Source organism: Cherax quadricarinatus, chromosome 49 (assembly GCF_038502225.1).
Source record: "Cherax quadricarinatus isolate ZL_2023a chromosome 49, ASM3850222v1, whole genome shotgun sequence".
Classification (NCBI taxonomy): domain Eukaryota; kingdom Metazoa; phylum Arthropoda; class Malacostraca; order Decapoda; family Parastacidae; genus Cherax; species Cherax quadricarinatus.
Window position 1 is genome coordinate 26,060,324 of NC_091340.1, and position 15,708 is coordinate 26,076,031.

General features: G+C 45.2%; 1 protein-coding gene across 2 annotated transcripts in view; it reads left to right on the top strand.

Annotated features, from left to right (window-relative positions):
• LOC128706491 (major facilitator superfamily domain-containing protein 8) overlaps positions 1 to 15,708 on the top strand; it is a 92,941-nt gene that overhangs the window by 12,513 nt on the left and 64,720 nt on the right. For both annotated transcript variants that reach the window (XM_070095303.1, XM_070095304.1), the window contains exon 2: positions 4,688 to 5,664. In XM_070095303.1, the coding sequence (XP_069951404.1) occupies positions 5,543 to 5,664 (122 nt within the window). In that variant the 5' untranslated portion in view covers positions 4,688 to 5,542. The remainder of the gene's footprint in view (positions 1 to 4,687; positions 5,665 to 15,708) is intronic.

The following is a 15,708-nucleotide window of genomic DNA, read 5'->3' on the forward strand; positions in this document are numbered from 1 at the left end:
AGTTCTGAAGGTGATCTTGCAAAACTGTGTTGTTGACATCGTCAGCAACACTGAAAATCGGCTCTTAACTAAACTAACTCACTGCTCAAGACACAAGACTCTTAGATTCCTAAATATCATGGGTGATCACTATCACCTTTAATAACAATTCCAGTAGTAGACTGCAGACATCGCACTGGTGACAGCTTTCTTGATTACTTCGTTACACTTCCATGATAGGTCTACCATCCCTTCCAGCACGTCAAGTATATTCATACACCATTAACGTTGTATACTCTACGTAAGTCAGCACCCCTGGTAAGACCCTCTCCTCCCATACCACCTTCCTGGTACCCCAGGAAAGTGGTATGGGAGGCTGGTACTCACCACAACTAGGTGAGTACCAGCCTATAAACGAGGCTTGATGAGACATGGACAGCCATGTCTTAGGTACCTAGTCTAGGTTACCACACCCTTGTTCAACCCCTCACCTAGCAGATTAGGTGCTGATCCACTACACTGCTTAGTATAATAATAATCCTTATTTCTACAAGTACATGATACAACTTATACATACCATAGTTGACATCAGTGACATATATAGAAAACCCCTGGTGTATTTCGGGCAAATTAGGTTAATTTTATTCTCAGTATATGACCCAGGTACCTATTTACTGTTAGGTGAACATGGACAGCAGGTGTCTTAAAGAAACACGTCCTAATGTTTCCACCTGTACCGGGGATCGAACCACGGACCTCAGTGTGTGTGAGCTAAGTGCGCTACCAACCGAGCTACGGGACACAGATATAAACACTAGCCGCAACTTGATATCACAGCAGATATAGGTAAAAAAAAAACCGCCAGTCATAACTACATTATAGAGTGAGAGATATGGGAGGAAGGGTGAAATATTCCCGTTGGAAAACAGGGGCACCGTGGGCACGATAAGTACAGTGACATGAGTAACATAATGACATGAGTAATACAGTAACATGATTAATACAGTAAGATGATTAATACTCACAATGGGAGAATTTGAGAGGATTTCTAAATGTGAACTGATATCAGCTGTCGGACGTGAGAAAGTGACATTCAGTTGGTTGATAGCGTATCACACACACACACACACACACACACACACACACACACACACACACACACACACACACACACACACACACACATGCCCAGGAGTTTGTTTCAGTACCTCAAGTACTAATCGAACTCAGCCCTTGTCACACAGGACACTTACTACAGGAAACACTTCGCCACGAGTGACTTCTTCAGTCGCAATACAGAGATAATAGGTAGAGATGTGTTGGCCAGGACGTCCTGGCGAACGTGTGGTGATCCTACCATCAGAGATAACTAAGAAATTACTTAATACAGTAACGGGAGTCAGTTGGAAAGTTGCGAGGGTAGCAGTATTATAGTAATGGTAAAAATAGCAGCCTGGAGTCTACCTGGAGGATATTCCGGGGATCAACGCCCCGAGGCCCGGTCCATGACCAAGTTTCCCTCTGGCTCAGGTCCTGATAAACCAGGCTGCTACTACTGGCCACACTTAATCCAACCTACGAACCACAGCTAGGCTGATCGGGTACCGACTTTAGGCATCTGTCCAACTCCTTCTTGAAGGCAACCAGGGATCTATTGGCAATTCCTCTTATGCCTGGTGGGAGGCTGTTGAACAGTCTTGGGCCCCTGACACTTATTGTGTTTTCTCTTAGTATACTAATGGCGACCCCTACTTATAGTTGGGGTATTTTGCACTGTCTGCCCAGTCTTTTGCTTTCACAGAGAGTAATTTCTGTGTGCAGATTAAGTGGCAGAAGCAGTAGTACAATTGTGGTGAGATTGGTTGGGTTTGAGAAGGATCTGTCAGCATCTCCAGAATGGGTAATATCCTGTTAATGGGCAGTTTTTATATTGTATAACTTCCGGCGGATTTTTGAGGGATAGTTTTATTGAAAGCAATTAGGACAGTCTATATACACTTTCGCCATCTTAAATCCTCTTCCTTAATGACTAATCTAGCTTCACTGAATTTCATGAAGTGTCCAGCATCGCCCCTGTGTTGAACACAGGCGTTTCTATTATCATCACATTTGCAAATATGTTTTATGTTCCCTGATCTTAATATCCAGAGATCTGGCTGTTCCTCCCACATATACTTCGTCACAACCCCCACACGGTATAGTGTATACTCCTGCGTCCATGCCAGTCATTCTTGGGTTTTGGCACTGGGCTTCTAATAGTAGTTAAAGAGTTGGAGAGAGGGAGAATACCTGAAGCGGTATTCGGGGGTCAACGCCCCCTCGACCCCCGCTGGTAGATATTTTAACAAGTTTTCTGTCAAGTATTTAGAAACGTTAGTTGCACGCCGGGTCACCATTTGGAAAAGACCCGGGCCGGGACAAGCTGCTACAGTTGCAACGTTGCTGACTGGTAAAACAATATAACTGGGAAGACTGTCTTCAACTGGACAGGTGTTGGTCCTGTTGAAGTGTAGGAGGATCCCGTAGCAAGGTCACTAGCACACTCAGATCACATACTGTGGTCTGGGGGTCGATCCCCGGTAAGGCTGGAAAACATTAGAACGTGTTTCCTTAAGACACCTAATGTCAATGTTTACCTATCAGTAAAATAGGTACCTGGATGTTAGGTGACTGGTGGTGGGGCGCATCCTGGGACAAAACTGACCTATGCTGCCCGAAATGCTCTGCATTATACATAGTAGTATGTTACTGGAGAGAGAGTTCCGGGGGTCAACGCCCCCGCGGCCCGGTCTGTGACCAGGCCTCCTGGTGGATCAGAGCCTGATCAACCAGGCTGTTGCTGCTGGCTGCACGCAAACCAACGTACGAGCCACAGCCCGGCTGATCCGGATCACTGATGTCAGTTAGGCTTGTATATTATTTATTATTATTGTTATTATTATTATTATCACACCGGCCGATTCCCACCAAGGCAGGGTGGCCCGAAAAAGAAAAACTTTCACCATCATTCACTCCATCACTGTCTTGCCAGAAGGGTGCTTTACACTACAGTTTTTAAACTGCAACATTAACACCCCACCCATCTGCTGACACGTCCACTCCCAAATATCTGAATACATTCACCTCCTCCATACTCTCTCCCTCCAATCTGATATACAATCTTTCATCACCTAATCTTTTTGTTATCCTCATAACCTTACTCTTTCCTGTATTCACTTTTAATTTTCTTCTTTTGCATACACTACCAAATTCATCCACCAACCTCTGCAACTTCTCTTCAGAAACTCCCAAGAGCACAGTGTCATCAGCAAAGAGCAACTGTGACAACTCCCACTTTATGTGTGATTCTTTATCTTTTAACTCCACGCCTCTTGCCAAGACCCTCGCATTTACCTCTCTTACAACCCCATCTATAAATATATTATTATTATTATTATTATTATTATTATTATTATTATTATTATTATTAAAGTGTAGTTAACTGAATGAATGAATGCATTGTTCCTCGCGGACCTGCGAACTGGAAATTCTGTAGGCTCACTGAAAGAGGCCTATAATTAAAGTTTTGGTGATATTAGCAAGGTTAAGATATATATTACTTAAAAGAAAACTTTATAAAACCAAAGTGTTTTGAACTTTCTGTGAACCAGAAGTGGATCTTGAAGCTGAGATATAAGATTATTTCAGAACTTAAGTTTTCTTAGTTAATTTGGGTCAAATGGATTTGCTAACAATTATTATGTAAATGGTTTCGAAAACCGTCAAGTTAATAACTGAGACACTTGTGGCTTCTTCAGTCCAATACAGAGTAGAACAGTGGAGGATGAGGAAGAGTCTGAAGCAGTCAGTCCCTCAACCGGAGTCGATATGTTCAGTCCAACGATCTGGATCTTATCGATCTTGATAAAAGTGCAACATAGTTTCGTGGATATGTCTTATATACCAGTTGAGGCAGGTCATGCGGGTAGGTCAGGTCAGTGCTGAAAAATTCCCTGTATCAGAAACACTAGATGATGTGTCAGGCAGGTGAGACGAAACACCTGTCAGACCTGTGTCTGACAGGTGTTGTTATATCAGTGGTTTGGAAAAACAGACGAGTTGATTATTGCAACTTATGCAACACTGTGATCACGTTTCCAGAATAAATATTCCCAAGTATATATTGTTTTGGCTGACGATTTGGTAGAGTTCCTGTATCCACCACTAACGACCATTGTTGTTGATACTGTATTATATACACTGGTCGTAGCATCATAACAATGGTCAAAATGAGGAACGAGCAAAAGTTAGCAGTGAGTAAGCATTAATATATATTTCCTTCACTAAACAGCATGCAAACATATGTACAATTTGTACACAGCAAGTTTTGCGAGAGACACAGTGAGAACTGTGGGCGACCGGACTTGAGGTAAATCTGGCAGTGTTGATCCATGAGTCCCAGACATTGGACATATGTCCCAGACATTGCCAAAATCTGGGACATAAGTCCCAGACTTTGGCAGGCTTCTTTGTTATTGGCTGAGTTGAACTAAGGTGCGAGCATAACAAGAGGGCCCCCGCTTGTTATACTTTTGGCAGCTGGTTGGCTGGTCGGGAGGCCAGGCCTATGTGAGTGTGTAGCATACACCCAACAAAATATAACCTAGTCTTAGCATGCCACACAATATAATACAGCTGTATTTTTCAATATGGATTTTTTTTCACACAGTTAATGGACAGCACCTGCCACCCCTGCCTCCTCTGCCACCCCTGCCTCCTCTGCCATCCTCTGCCATCCTCTGCCATCTACAAGTCACCTCTGTTGCTCCTGTTATCACACCTGCCTAACATAGGCCAGTATAGGCCTGCTGCCGTGCCCTTCTGTTTCCGTGTGTGAAAACTGAAGGCCTAATAGATCTGTTACCTAATTCTCCTTATTTTCCTTATTTATCTTATCTTATTTCTCTTCAGTGAACGTAGAAAGATTTGGAAGTCAAAATAAATCATTAATAAATTAGACTAGAACGCAGACAACAAGAAAATTAAAGAAAATACTTTTTCAATTGAGAGAATTTGATGACTTCTCGTAGAGCTCCAGGAAGACCCCAGTAGAGCTCCAGAAAGACCCCCCTGTAGAGCTCCAGGAAGACCCCCTGTAGAGCTCCAGGAAGACCCCAGTAGAGCTCCAGGAAGACCCCCCTGCAAAGCTCCAGGAAGACCCCCTGTAGAGCTCCAGGAAGACCCCCCTGTAGAGCTCCAGGAAGACCCCCCTGTAGAGCTCCAGGAAGACCCCCGGTAGAGCTCCAGGAAGACCCCTGTAGAGCTCCAGGAAGACCCCCCTGTAGAGCTTCAGGAAGACCCCCCTGTAGAGCTCCAGGAAGACCCCCCTGTAGAGCTCCAGGAAGACCCCCCTGTAGAGCTCCAGGAAGACCCCCTGTAGAGCTCCAGGAAGATACCCCTGTAGAGCTCCAGGAAGACCCCCCGTAGTGCTCCAGGAAGACCCCCGTAGTACTCCAGGAAGATCCCCGTAGAGCTCCAGGAAGACCCCCGTAGAGTTCCAGGAAGACCCCCGTAGAGTGGCAGAATGGGCGGGGTGGTCGGAAAACATGGCTCCTTCCTGCTGGACCACTCAATGGACGATGTCTTCCTCCGTGAGTTGAAGGCTGACTCCCTGAAGCACAGCCCTGTCTCTACCATCACTGGCGGGTGAGTACCGGGTGCCCGGGCGAGTACCAGGTACCTGGGTGAGTACCGGGTGCCTGGGTGAGTGCTAAGTACCTGGGCGACTAATGGGTTACTAGGGTTTGTCCCAACTTTCTCAGTCAAGGGAAGACAAGGGTTGAATCCTCACTATACCTTTCTGTGGAGATCAGTGTGCAGCCCAAAAGCTGTGATCCAACCTTAGTTCATTTACAGGCCATGAGCTATTATCCAACTTGTAACCTAATTCCGTAACTCTCTTCCAGGTCGTCTGCAGTCCAGCTATGATCTAAATTATTTCATATCATTACCTCCCAATCTTTATCACGTTCTCCTTTTATCTTCCTGCTTCGCTGTTTCTTTTGTGATGTTCCGAGCTGGTTGCAACTGGAGACTCAGATGAGTCAAAGAGATGTTAGGAAGTATTTCTTCAGTCATAGAGTAGTCAGGAAGTGGAATAGTCTAGCGAGTGAGGTAGTGGAGGTAGGAACCATGCATAGCTTTAAGATGAGGTGTGATAGAGCTCATGGAGCAGGGAGAGAGAGGACCTAGTAGCGACCAGTGAAGAGGCGGGGCCAGGAGCAGAGTCTCGACCCCTGCAACCACAATTAGGTGAGTGCAATTAGGTGAGTACACTTTGTTTTCTTAGGTACAAGGACACAAGTGCAACTAATGAGACATTTTATTGTGGCAACGTTTCGCTCTCCAGGAGCTTTATCAAGCTGTCACAACATTACAAAGACACAGGTTATTATTATAATGAAAATTAGGTGTCACGTGAGGGGAAAGATAGACAGTAGTGGTGGTGGTGATCATAGTAGTAATAGTAGTAGTAGTAGTAACACTACTACTACCTTTCAAACATGGCCACAAGAAAATAACACATTTACCTAACATTTTGACGGTAATTCTCTCTTGGAGAGATGTCCTCAAGACCTTATTAATATCCAGGAGTAGGAGACAGAGGGTATGCTTTCCTGGGGCTGGGATGGAGGACATTGTTAGCCGGCTTGACAACATCATGAACGGTAATGGGATCAGTCCTATTATTTGCCTCAGTGCTGGAGGCAATGATGTAGGCAAGCGTAGAAGTGAGGATTTAGTTAGAAAGTTCAGGACAGCTATAGACATAATTAGGAAGGGGGGGGCGCCCTGTTATATGTGGCATTTTGCCAAGAAGATGTGTTGTTAATGAATGGTTGTCCAGAGCAATTGGTATTAATTGTTGGCTGGATAAACACTGTAAGGATAATGCAGTATCATTCATTGACAACTGGGACAACTTCTATGGCCGAAATGACATGTATGTCAGGGATGGGGTTCACTTATCCAGGGCAGGTGTGGGTTTTCTTGCTAACTCAGTTGAGGGGGTTGTTAGGACTTTAAACTAGGATTAGTTAGAGGTATGGGTTTAGAAATGATTAATAATGAGTATTCTATTCTATTCTATTTGATTCGCCGGTAATCCCGGCCCGGGATATATTGACTTATGCTCTGATATTAAGAATCTTAATAGTAACTGTCATGGAGTAACTCTGGGTAATGATAATTTCAGAAATTGTGTAAAAACAAAGATGAATAGGAAAAATGTGCAGAAGAAAAAACATATGATGGTATTTTATGCTAACAGTCGAAGTGCAAGAAATAAAATTAATGAACTACGTTTGGTAGCATGTGCTGGGAACTTTGATATCATTGCATTAACTGAAACGTGGTATGATTTAAAGAGTCGGGATATGACTGCTGAGTGTAATATTCAGGGATTTAAGTTGTTCAATGTGGATAGATCTAATGGGAAGGGGGGAGGAGTTGCATTATATGTTCGAGAAAATATTAATTGTTGCATAAAAACAGGTATAAAAATAGATGGAGCAGTAACAGAATCTGTTTGGGTAGAGTTCGTAGAGGGTCAAGAAAAACTAATTCTAGGTGTAATATACCGACCTCCAGGCTTGGATCACGATAGAGGGAGACTTCTTTGGGACGAAATTGTTAGGGCTTCTAGACACAATAACATAGTCATAGTAGGGGACTTTAACTTTAGTCAAATTGACTGGAATTCTTTGACAGGTAATCTAGAGTCCAGTGACTTTATGGAAACAGTTCAGGACTGTTTTCTGAAGCAGAGCGTAACAGAGCCAACCAGGGGTAATAATTTGCTAGACCTAGTCTTGTCAAATAAGGAAACACTCGTGAATAATCTGGAGATTACTGAAGAGCTTGGCGCAAGTGATCACAAATCCATCACTTTTAGCATTAACTGGGAATGCAAGAATAATGATAATACAGTAAAAATCCCTGATTTTCGTTCTGCCGATTATAATGGATTTAGGGAACACCTGTCTAATCTTGATTGGGGTTATCTAGCTAATGAACCTCCCGTATGAAGATAGACTTAAAGCCTTAAATCTCCACTCTCTGGAGAGGCGTAGAATGAGAGGAGATATCATTGAAGTGTATAAGTGGATGACGGGCATAAACAAGGGAGATATTAATAAAGTACTGAGGGTGTCGAACCAGGTAAGAACCAGGAATAATGGATGTAAGTTGAATAAATTTAGATTTAGAAAGGACATAGGTAAGCACTGGTTTTCTAACAGAGTTGTAGATGCGTGGAACAGTCTTCCTAGTGGGGTGATAGAGGCTAGGACCTTGGGTAGCTTTAAGATGAGACTGGACAAATATATGAGTGGGAGGGGCTGGGTTTGATTGGTGTCATGGGGTACGGGAGTTATATCTTGGGTAGTTAGGTAAGACACATATGCAACAGTTAGGTATGAACATTAAAATGGTATAAAATACCGACAGATTGTTAGGTAAGACACATATGCAACAGTTAGGTATCTTTATTTCGAAACGTTTCGCCTACACAGTAGGCTTCTTCAGTCGAGTACAGAAAAGTTGATAGAAGCAGAAGATACTTGAAGACGATGTAATCAGTCCATCACCCTTAAAGTTTTGAGGTGGTCAGTCCCTCAGTCTGGAGAAGAGCATTGTTCCGTTGTCAGATAGTTCCTGACTATGGAACTGAACTTCTCCAGGCCGAGGGACTGACAACCTCAAATTCTACGACTTTAAGGGTGATGGACTGATTACATCGTCTTCACATCTCTACTGTTCCTGCCTACTTTCTGTATTCGACTGAAGAAGCCTACTGTGTAGGCGAAACGTTTCGGAATAAAGTTGTCTAACTGTTGCATATGTGTCTTACCTAACAACAGTTAGGTATCTTTATTTCGAAACGTTTCGCCTACACAGTAGGCTTCTTCAGTCGAGTACAGAAAAGTTGATAGAAGCAGAAGATACTTGAAGACGATGTAATCAGTCCATCACCCTTAAAGTTTTGAGGTGGTCAGTCCCTCAGTCTGGAGAAGAGCATTGTTCCATTGTATGAAATACCTGTCGGTATTTTATACCATTTTAATGTTCATATCTTGGGTAGCTTTAGGTAGAGATCGTTTTGATAAGGACCTGCCTCGTATGGGCCAGTAGGCCTTCTGCAGTGTTCCTACATTCTTATGTTCTTATGTTCTTAATACACTTCGTCTTAAATTTATAAAGCTGTACACAGCTCTGTATAAAGCCTTATGGAAGAGTATTATAGAGTTAAAACTCTATCAGTCTCTGACACAGAATGAAACACTGTAGTTTGCATTAATGGTGATGAAATCAGAATGGGGACCAGTTATCAGTGGCGTTTCCTGGGTTAGCTTTGGGCCCACAGTTGTTCATAGTTTACATTAATGACTCTGAAGAGGGAGTAACAAGAGATATATGAGGATTTGCTGCCGTCACAAAATGATAGATCTATTAGTGAATTCGGAGAAGGATGCCACTGAACGTCAGGAAGATTCGGATAAACAAATAGTGGGATTGAAAAATTATGACTACCATTAAGGACTTGACCAAGACCAGAATATGCAATGATGACAGTGACGTCGATGTTGACATTAGTCAGTGTTGAAGTTGCCAAAGCTAGGAACCATTCCCACACGATGTACACCCTAACATTGACCAGCCTCACACACTGTACACCCTGTCAATGACCAGCCCCACACCCTGCACACCCTCATCAGTGACCAGACCCCACACTCTGTACACCCATCAACGACCAGCCCCAAGGTCGAGGAGTTGGAAATGAATGGTTGTCCAGAGCAATTGGTGTCAATTGCTGGCTGGACAAATACTGTAAGGAAAATGCGGCAAAATTCATTGACAACTGGGACCTCTTCTATGGCAGAAATGACATGTATGCCAGGGATGGGGTTCACTTATCTAGGTCTGGGATGGGAGCACTTGCAACTGCAGTGGAGGGAGCAGTTAGGACTTTAAACCAGGAATAGTTAGTGGTATGGGTTTTGGCGGGAGAACAGTGAAGTCGCATTGTAGTAATATGAGTACTAGGAGAACTAGTAACAGGCAAAATGAGATGGATATTGGAAAGCCAGTGGCACTAATTGACAAGGACAGTAATAGGTTTAGTGGAATAACAGAAAGGAGCAGGAAGGGTAAAGACAGAGGAGGGTCTTTAAATATATATTACACAAATAGTCGCAGTGCTAGGAATAAGTTGGAGGAGTTGAGACTAGTTGCTAGTGCAGGTAACATTGATGTATTTGCCTTAACTGAGACGTGGTATAATTCAAAAAGTCCGATAAACATCACAGTCCAGCACCACGTGGACAGACACATGGCTTCTGCCGAAAGGAAGAGGTCACGATGTTCCAGGGACACGATGGATGACTCGGATTTAGAAATGGACGACTCGGATTTAGAAATGTGGGGCGCAATCCTAGCGAAGAAGTTGCGAGACCACTCCGTGTCATCAGAGGAAAAGTCTCCAGTTCTGACAAGCCTAACCATGCAGCCAGAGAGTACGGAAGGATGGATCAATGTGAACAGTAAGACACGCCGTCCCTCCAAGGAGCAGGTAAACCAGCTCAAATCACCTTCCAGATTCAAGGTAAAGGCTTATGGGGAACACAAAACCCACTATGGTGTGTGGAAAAAGACACTTATGTTCAGTTCAGGACATTTATTAAAGGAAACGTTTCGCCACGAGTGGCTTCTTCAGTCCTAATACAGAGAAAACTAAGAAAACATTTATATATATAGTGGCAGGAGTCAGATGAGGTGACGCGTGGGTAGAGGTGGTAGTAGTAGAAGTAGTAGTACCACCTCTACCCACGCGTCACCTCACCTGATCCTGCCACTATATATATAAATGTTTTCTTAGTTTTCTCTGTATTAGGACTGAAGAAGCCACTCGTGGCGAAACGTTTCCTTTAATAAATGTCCTGAACTGTACATAAGTGTCTTTTTCCAAATCTTGTCGGTATCACCATACCATTTCCCCACTATGGTGTGGTTACACACCTGGAAACACGGCACAAACTGAGGTTCAAGATATGGTTCAGCCTGAGGGGAGAACCAATACTGACTCCTATCAACAGGGAAATGCATATCACCTTGAAGAAAGTCATGGAGACAGACCGCTCCTTCACCCTGGAGGAACTGGATTCTCGGCAGAAGGTCACCAAGGGTGTAGTGATGAGATTCCCGCTGATGATGCCCATCGAGGCAGTAGCAGCTCACCCCAGTGTCGTGTCAGCTCAGCGTCTCAAGGCAAAATCAGCAGGCAATGCACCAACCCGGCAGGTCCTCATTCAGCATGTAGGACCGCTGCCATCCCAGCTGGACCTTGGTTCTTGGGGCAGGTACGATGTTAGGACCTTCACGGCAGAACCAGTTCGCTGTTTCAAGTGCCAGCGTTACGGACACCTGGTGCACTCTGTCCGAACAGAGTAATCTGCGGTGTCTGCAGCCAGCCCCACCCCACCGAGGAATGCATCACCAAGCTGAAGAATGCATCGCCACCCACTCCACGATGCCCGAATTGCAAGCAGAAACACCATGCCTGGAACCCTCGATGCCCTGAGAGGCTCACTAGAATTCGTGAGGCCTGGAAGACACCAACGACGAGACAGCAGGCTACGGCGGAGCATCACCCTCAGCAGACGATGGGTGCAGAGAATCTTGCCATACTGCAGAACTCTCATCAGTCAACCCAACTCAGTGCCCAAGAATTTCCGACCCTTGAAAACTCAACCAGGCGTCATGAACAGGAGCATCCTCCCCCACTACCGCAACAAAGAAACAAAAACATGAGGAACAAGCGGCGCCAACAGGAAACATCTGGGCAACGCAATCAGCAGACGGCACTACACGAGCCCCCACCGGCCTCCTTGCCAGGCACAACCACTATGCAGGCTGTGGCTGCACCTCAACAACAGATGCCGGGTACACAACCTGGCATACAGCAACAGCCCACGGTGTGCACAGTGAAGAAATACAACCCTCAGCAGTCCCCACAGATTACGACAGCCCAGATAATGTCCACTGCTTCGAACCCACCGACAACGCAGGCCCTCAACAGAGAGGATCTCTTAACACTCATCAAGGCATTCACGGATATTATCTGCAACACAGTCACCTCCACGGAACAACAGAGCATGTTCCGGCAGATGGTCAGCACACTCCTGAGGGTATGCTTACTGACAGAGCAGGAAGCAGTGGATGCCATGAATCCACAGATTATCAGAGAGGACAGAACCCAGTCCCCAGCTCAGGAAACAGCTGAGATGGAGTAACTTCAATCGCTTATGAGGCACACTAGCTGAACTGTCTGGAACTGTGCTTGAAAGAATAGTGAAATCCCAAACGCTTATATGCTGCAACAGTGAAGAATCAATTCTCCTTCAGGAGCCAGAGACGGGTCATCTCAAGATTAAGACCCGTGCCAGGACCCTGGTCCTGGCGAACATTATACATACATTCAAAAAGTCGGGACATGCCTGCGGAATGTCACATTCAGGGTTTTAAATTGTTCCAAGTAGATAGAAGTATGAAATATAAACACATATGCAGTATAATGTGATCCTTTATTGACTACGTTTCGCCCACACAGTGGGCTTTTTCAAGTCACAAACAAATCTACCTGGGGTGTTGTTGTTAAAGATTCGCCGGTATTTTCCCGGCCCGGGCCCTTCCAAGTGGTGGCCCGGCACTGGCTCCCTGTCTAGGGAGTGTCTGAGACCTAAGTCTCCCATGGGAGGAGGCACAAGTACCCCCCTCATCTTGTAAGGTACAAACTCGGGCTCTGGCACCAACCATGCCCTAGAAGGGCAATGCATGGTGTCGATCGTGCTAGCACTGTGCTCTCCTGTGTGGAGTGTCGTGTGTTGGTGTTCATTTTCATTCATGTTGATTCGCAGGTCTTTTGGGCCCAGGTCTTCTCCAGATGGTGACCCGGCAGTGGCCCCCCGGGTGGGGGTGACGATAATCATCTTTCTTCTTTCTTGGCCCTCCGGTTGGAGGATGTCGTCTTCTTCTATCTTGCGCTGACTTCCCCAAAGAGAAGCACAGTCGGGCAGAGGCAGCAGTTACAGGGTTGATTGGAGCCACACCCCAGCTTTAGCGGACAGCAAAGTGCTGGGTGAATGGTCATGGATAGTCGTGCTAGACGAGGGTACCGTCTTCAAGGTCCCTATTCTGAAGCATCCTGAATTTCCTCTTTGAGGTGTACTTGACTTCCACAAGGTGTTGGGTGTTGGCAGTGAGTAGTCTGGTCATGTCTGCAGTGGTGTATGTAGCAGTTTGGTCGTAGGTATACTTGACTGTTCCGTCCTGGAGGTGATGATGGATTTCTGAAGACAGCATTGTGTTCTTATACTGCTTGGTTGTGTAGAAGTATACACCCTTCAGATATCGGACTTGTTGTGGTGCAGCAGTGTCAGTGACAGTGGCACCGTGAGGTGCATCCGCAGTGTCTTGTGTTTTTGCTTTCTTGGCTGGTGGCTGAACTGGTGAAGGCGAGATTTCCGACTGGTCAGTTGCTCTAGCAGTGGATGAAAGCGGTAGTGGACTCTTATTGGTGGGTTTTGCCGACGTTTCAGAGGTCTCTGATTGGTCCATCTCTGTGTCTAGTGGAGGTTGTGACAGCGGTGGAGCAGCGGTGATGCTGGTAATATTTGCAGTAGATTTTAGGATCTCAGTGGAAGGTGGTGATGCAGGGAATGTGAGGCCAGGCATATTATTTAGTTTGAAAAGTTCATTGATGGTGGTGTTGAAGGAACCAGGCTCAGCTGCATTCTGTACATGAGCATACATAATGCAACAAAGAATCTTGGTGGAGTCGGCAGTAGGTGCTGGCAGGGAAGTGGTGGGAGCAGCTTGCGTGGCATGTAGTATCTTGGTAGTGTCTGCTTGAAGCTTGGCGATAGCAGAATATGTGGTTGCTTGTGGGTTGGGTTTCTTTTGTTGTTGTTGTTTCTTGAGTATGTCTCTTTTGGTAGGGCACCTGGCAGCAAGAGTATGGTGGTCATTCTTGCAGTTCAAGCATTTAGGTGGTGAAGCAGTAGTGCAATTCTTGAAGTCATGACCCTCACGGCCACAGGTGGAGCAGAACTTCTTGTCCTTGGTAGGACAATCATTTGTGGTGTGTAAGTATGAGTAACAATTATAGCACTGTGAGATATGTTGGAATTTCTCTGCTTCGATGAAGGCTGGGTTGATGTGGAAGTAGTGAATAGCCAGGCCCTCAGCGAGAGCTCTGGCTGCCATGTTGACGTCACTGAAGGTGACCTTCAGCATGGATGAAGCATTGGGTATTTTAGTAATGAAGTCCACCTTGGCCCAAGGGTTCTTTGCTTCGATAGATGACTTGATTTCTTCAGTGGCCTGTACAGTGATAAGGTTGTCGAGTCGCTTGAGGAACACAGTTCTCCTGGCCCTCAGTGCTGGGGAAGTCAAGACAAGAAATCCCTGGTCTCGTAGAGTGGTAGTAGCAGTGGTGGTAAGTAGTTTCTCAGCCTCTGTGTCGTCTGTACAGACGACAACAAAGGCCTCTTTGAGCGATAAAATCGCATTACATTTGACTTGCAGCCTGCCACTAACGACAGCTGCAAGTGCTAGTTTGGACGACTCATTGGTTGTGCCACTCGCTGGTTTGATCTTTACTCTGTTAGAGTAATGCATCGTGAGTAAGCAGTGCTCTGGTGTAGAATGAACTCCCTACCTGGGGTGGAAGGAACGCGAGTATTTATAGTCAGGTTCAGAATGCTGAGGTCAGGTGGAGAATGCTGCATCTGATGATGTACCGAGTGGGGTTATAGAGTCTAAAATCTTGGGTAGCTTGTAAATGAGATTGGATAAGTTTGTGAGCAGACCTTCTACAGTGTTCTTATGTGGGATAGCGATGAAGAAGTTTCTTGGCAAGTGGTTCAGCTATGTTATAGAAGCCACTATTCTGGTTGAAGTTGTCGGATATAGAAATAAGTGATGATTCCAGGATTCTTCGGTATTGAGTGTTGTCTTCTGTGGCGATGAGTCTTGAGTTTATGTAGTTTATCAAGTGGTTGTGTGAATTACGGTGTTGTACACAGGCATTCCTTGTGTTGTCAGACCTGCTTGCGTATTGGTGTTCTGAAATACGTGTTTGGAGGTCCCTTGATGTATCGCCCACGTATAACTTGTTGCAGTCATTACAAGGGATTATGGTATAAACCTTGGTAATAAATACCGACAAGTTGGTTTAGAAAGACACGTAAGCAAACACTATAACATATTTATTAGAAAACGTTTCGGTCCTGGGACCTTGATCAAGGTCCCAGGACCGAAACGTTTTCTAATAAATATGTTATAGTGTTTGTTTACGTGTCTTTCTAAACTAACAAGGGATTATGTATACCCCTGCAGAGGGTGGAAGCTTGTCCTGTCTATCCCTGGTAATGTCCTTGATGGTCGTGGTTGTGGAGGTAGATACTTGAAATGAGGTATTGGAAAAGATGTTGGAAACGTGTTTGGCAATGGAGTTGGTGGGGAGGACTATGCATCTCTTCTCGGCAGTGTCCCCCCAATGAAAAGCAGGGGTGTCACTAGCACGTTAAGAGACCATACAATAAGTGTCAGGGGCCCGAGACTGTTCAACTGCCTCCCAGCACACATAAGGGGGATTACCAACAGACCCCTGGCAGTCTTCAAGCTGGCACT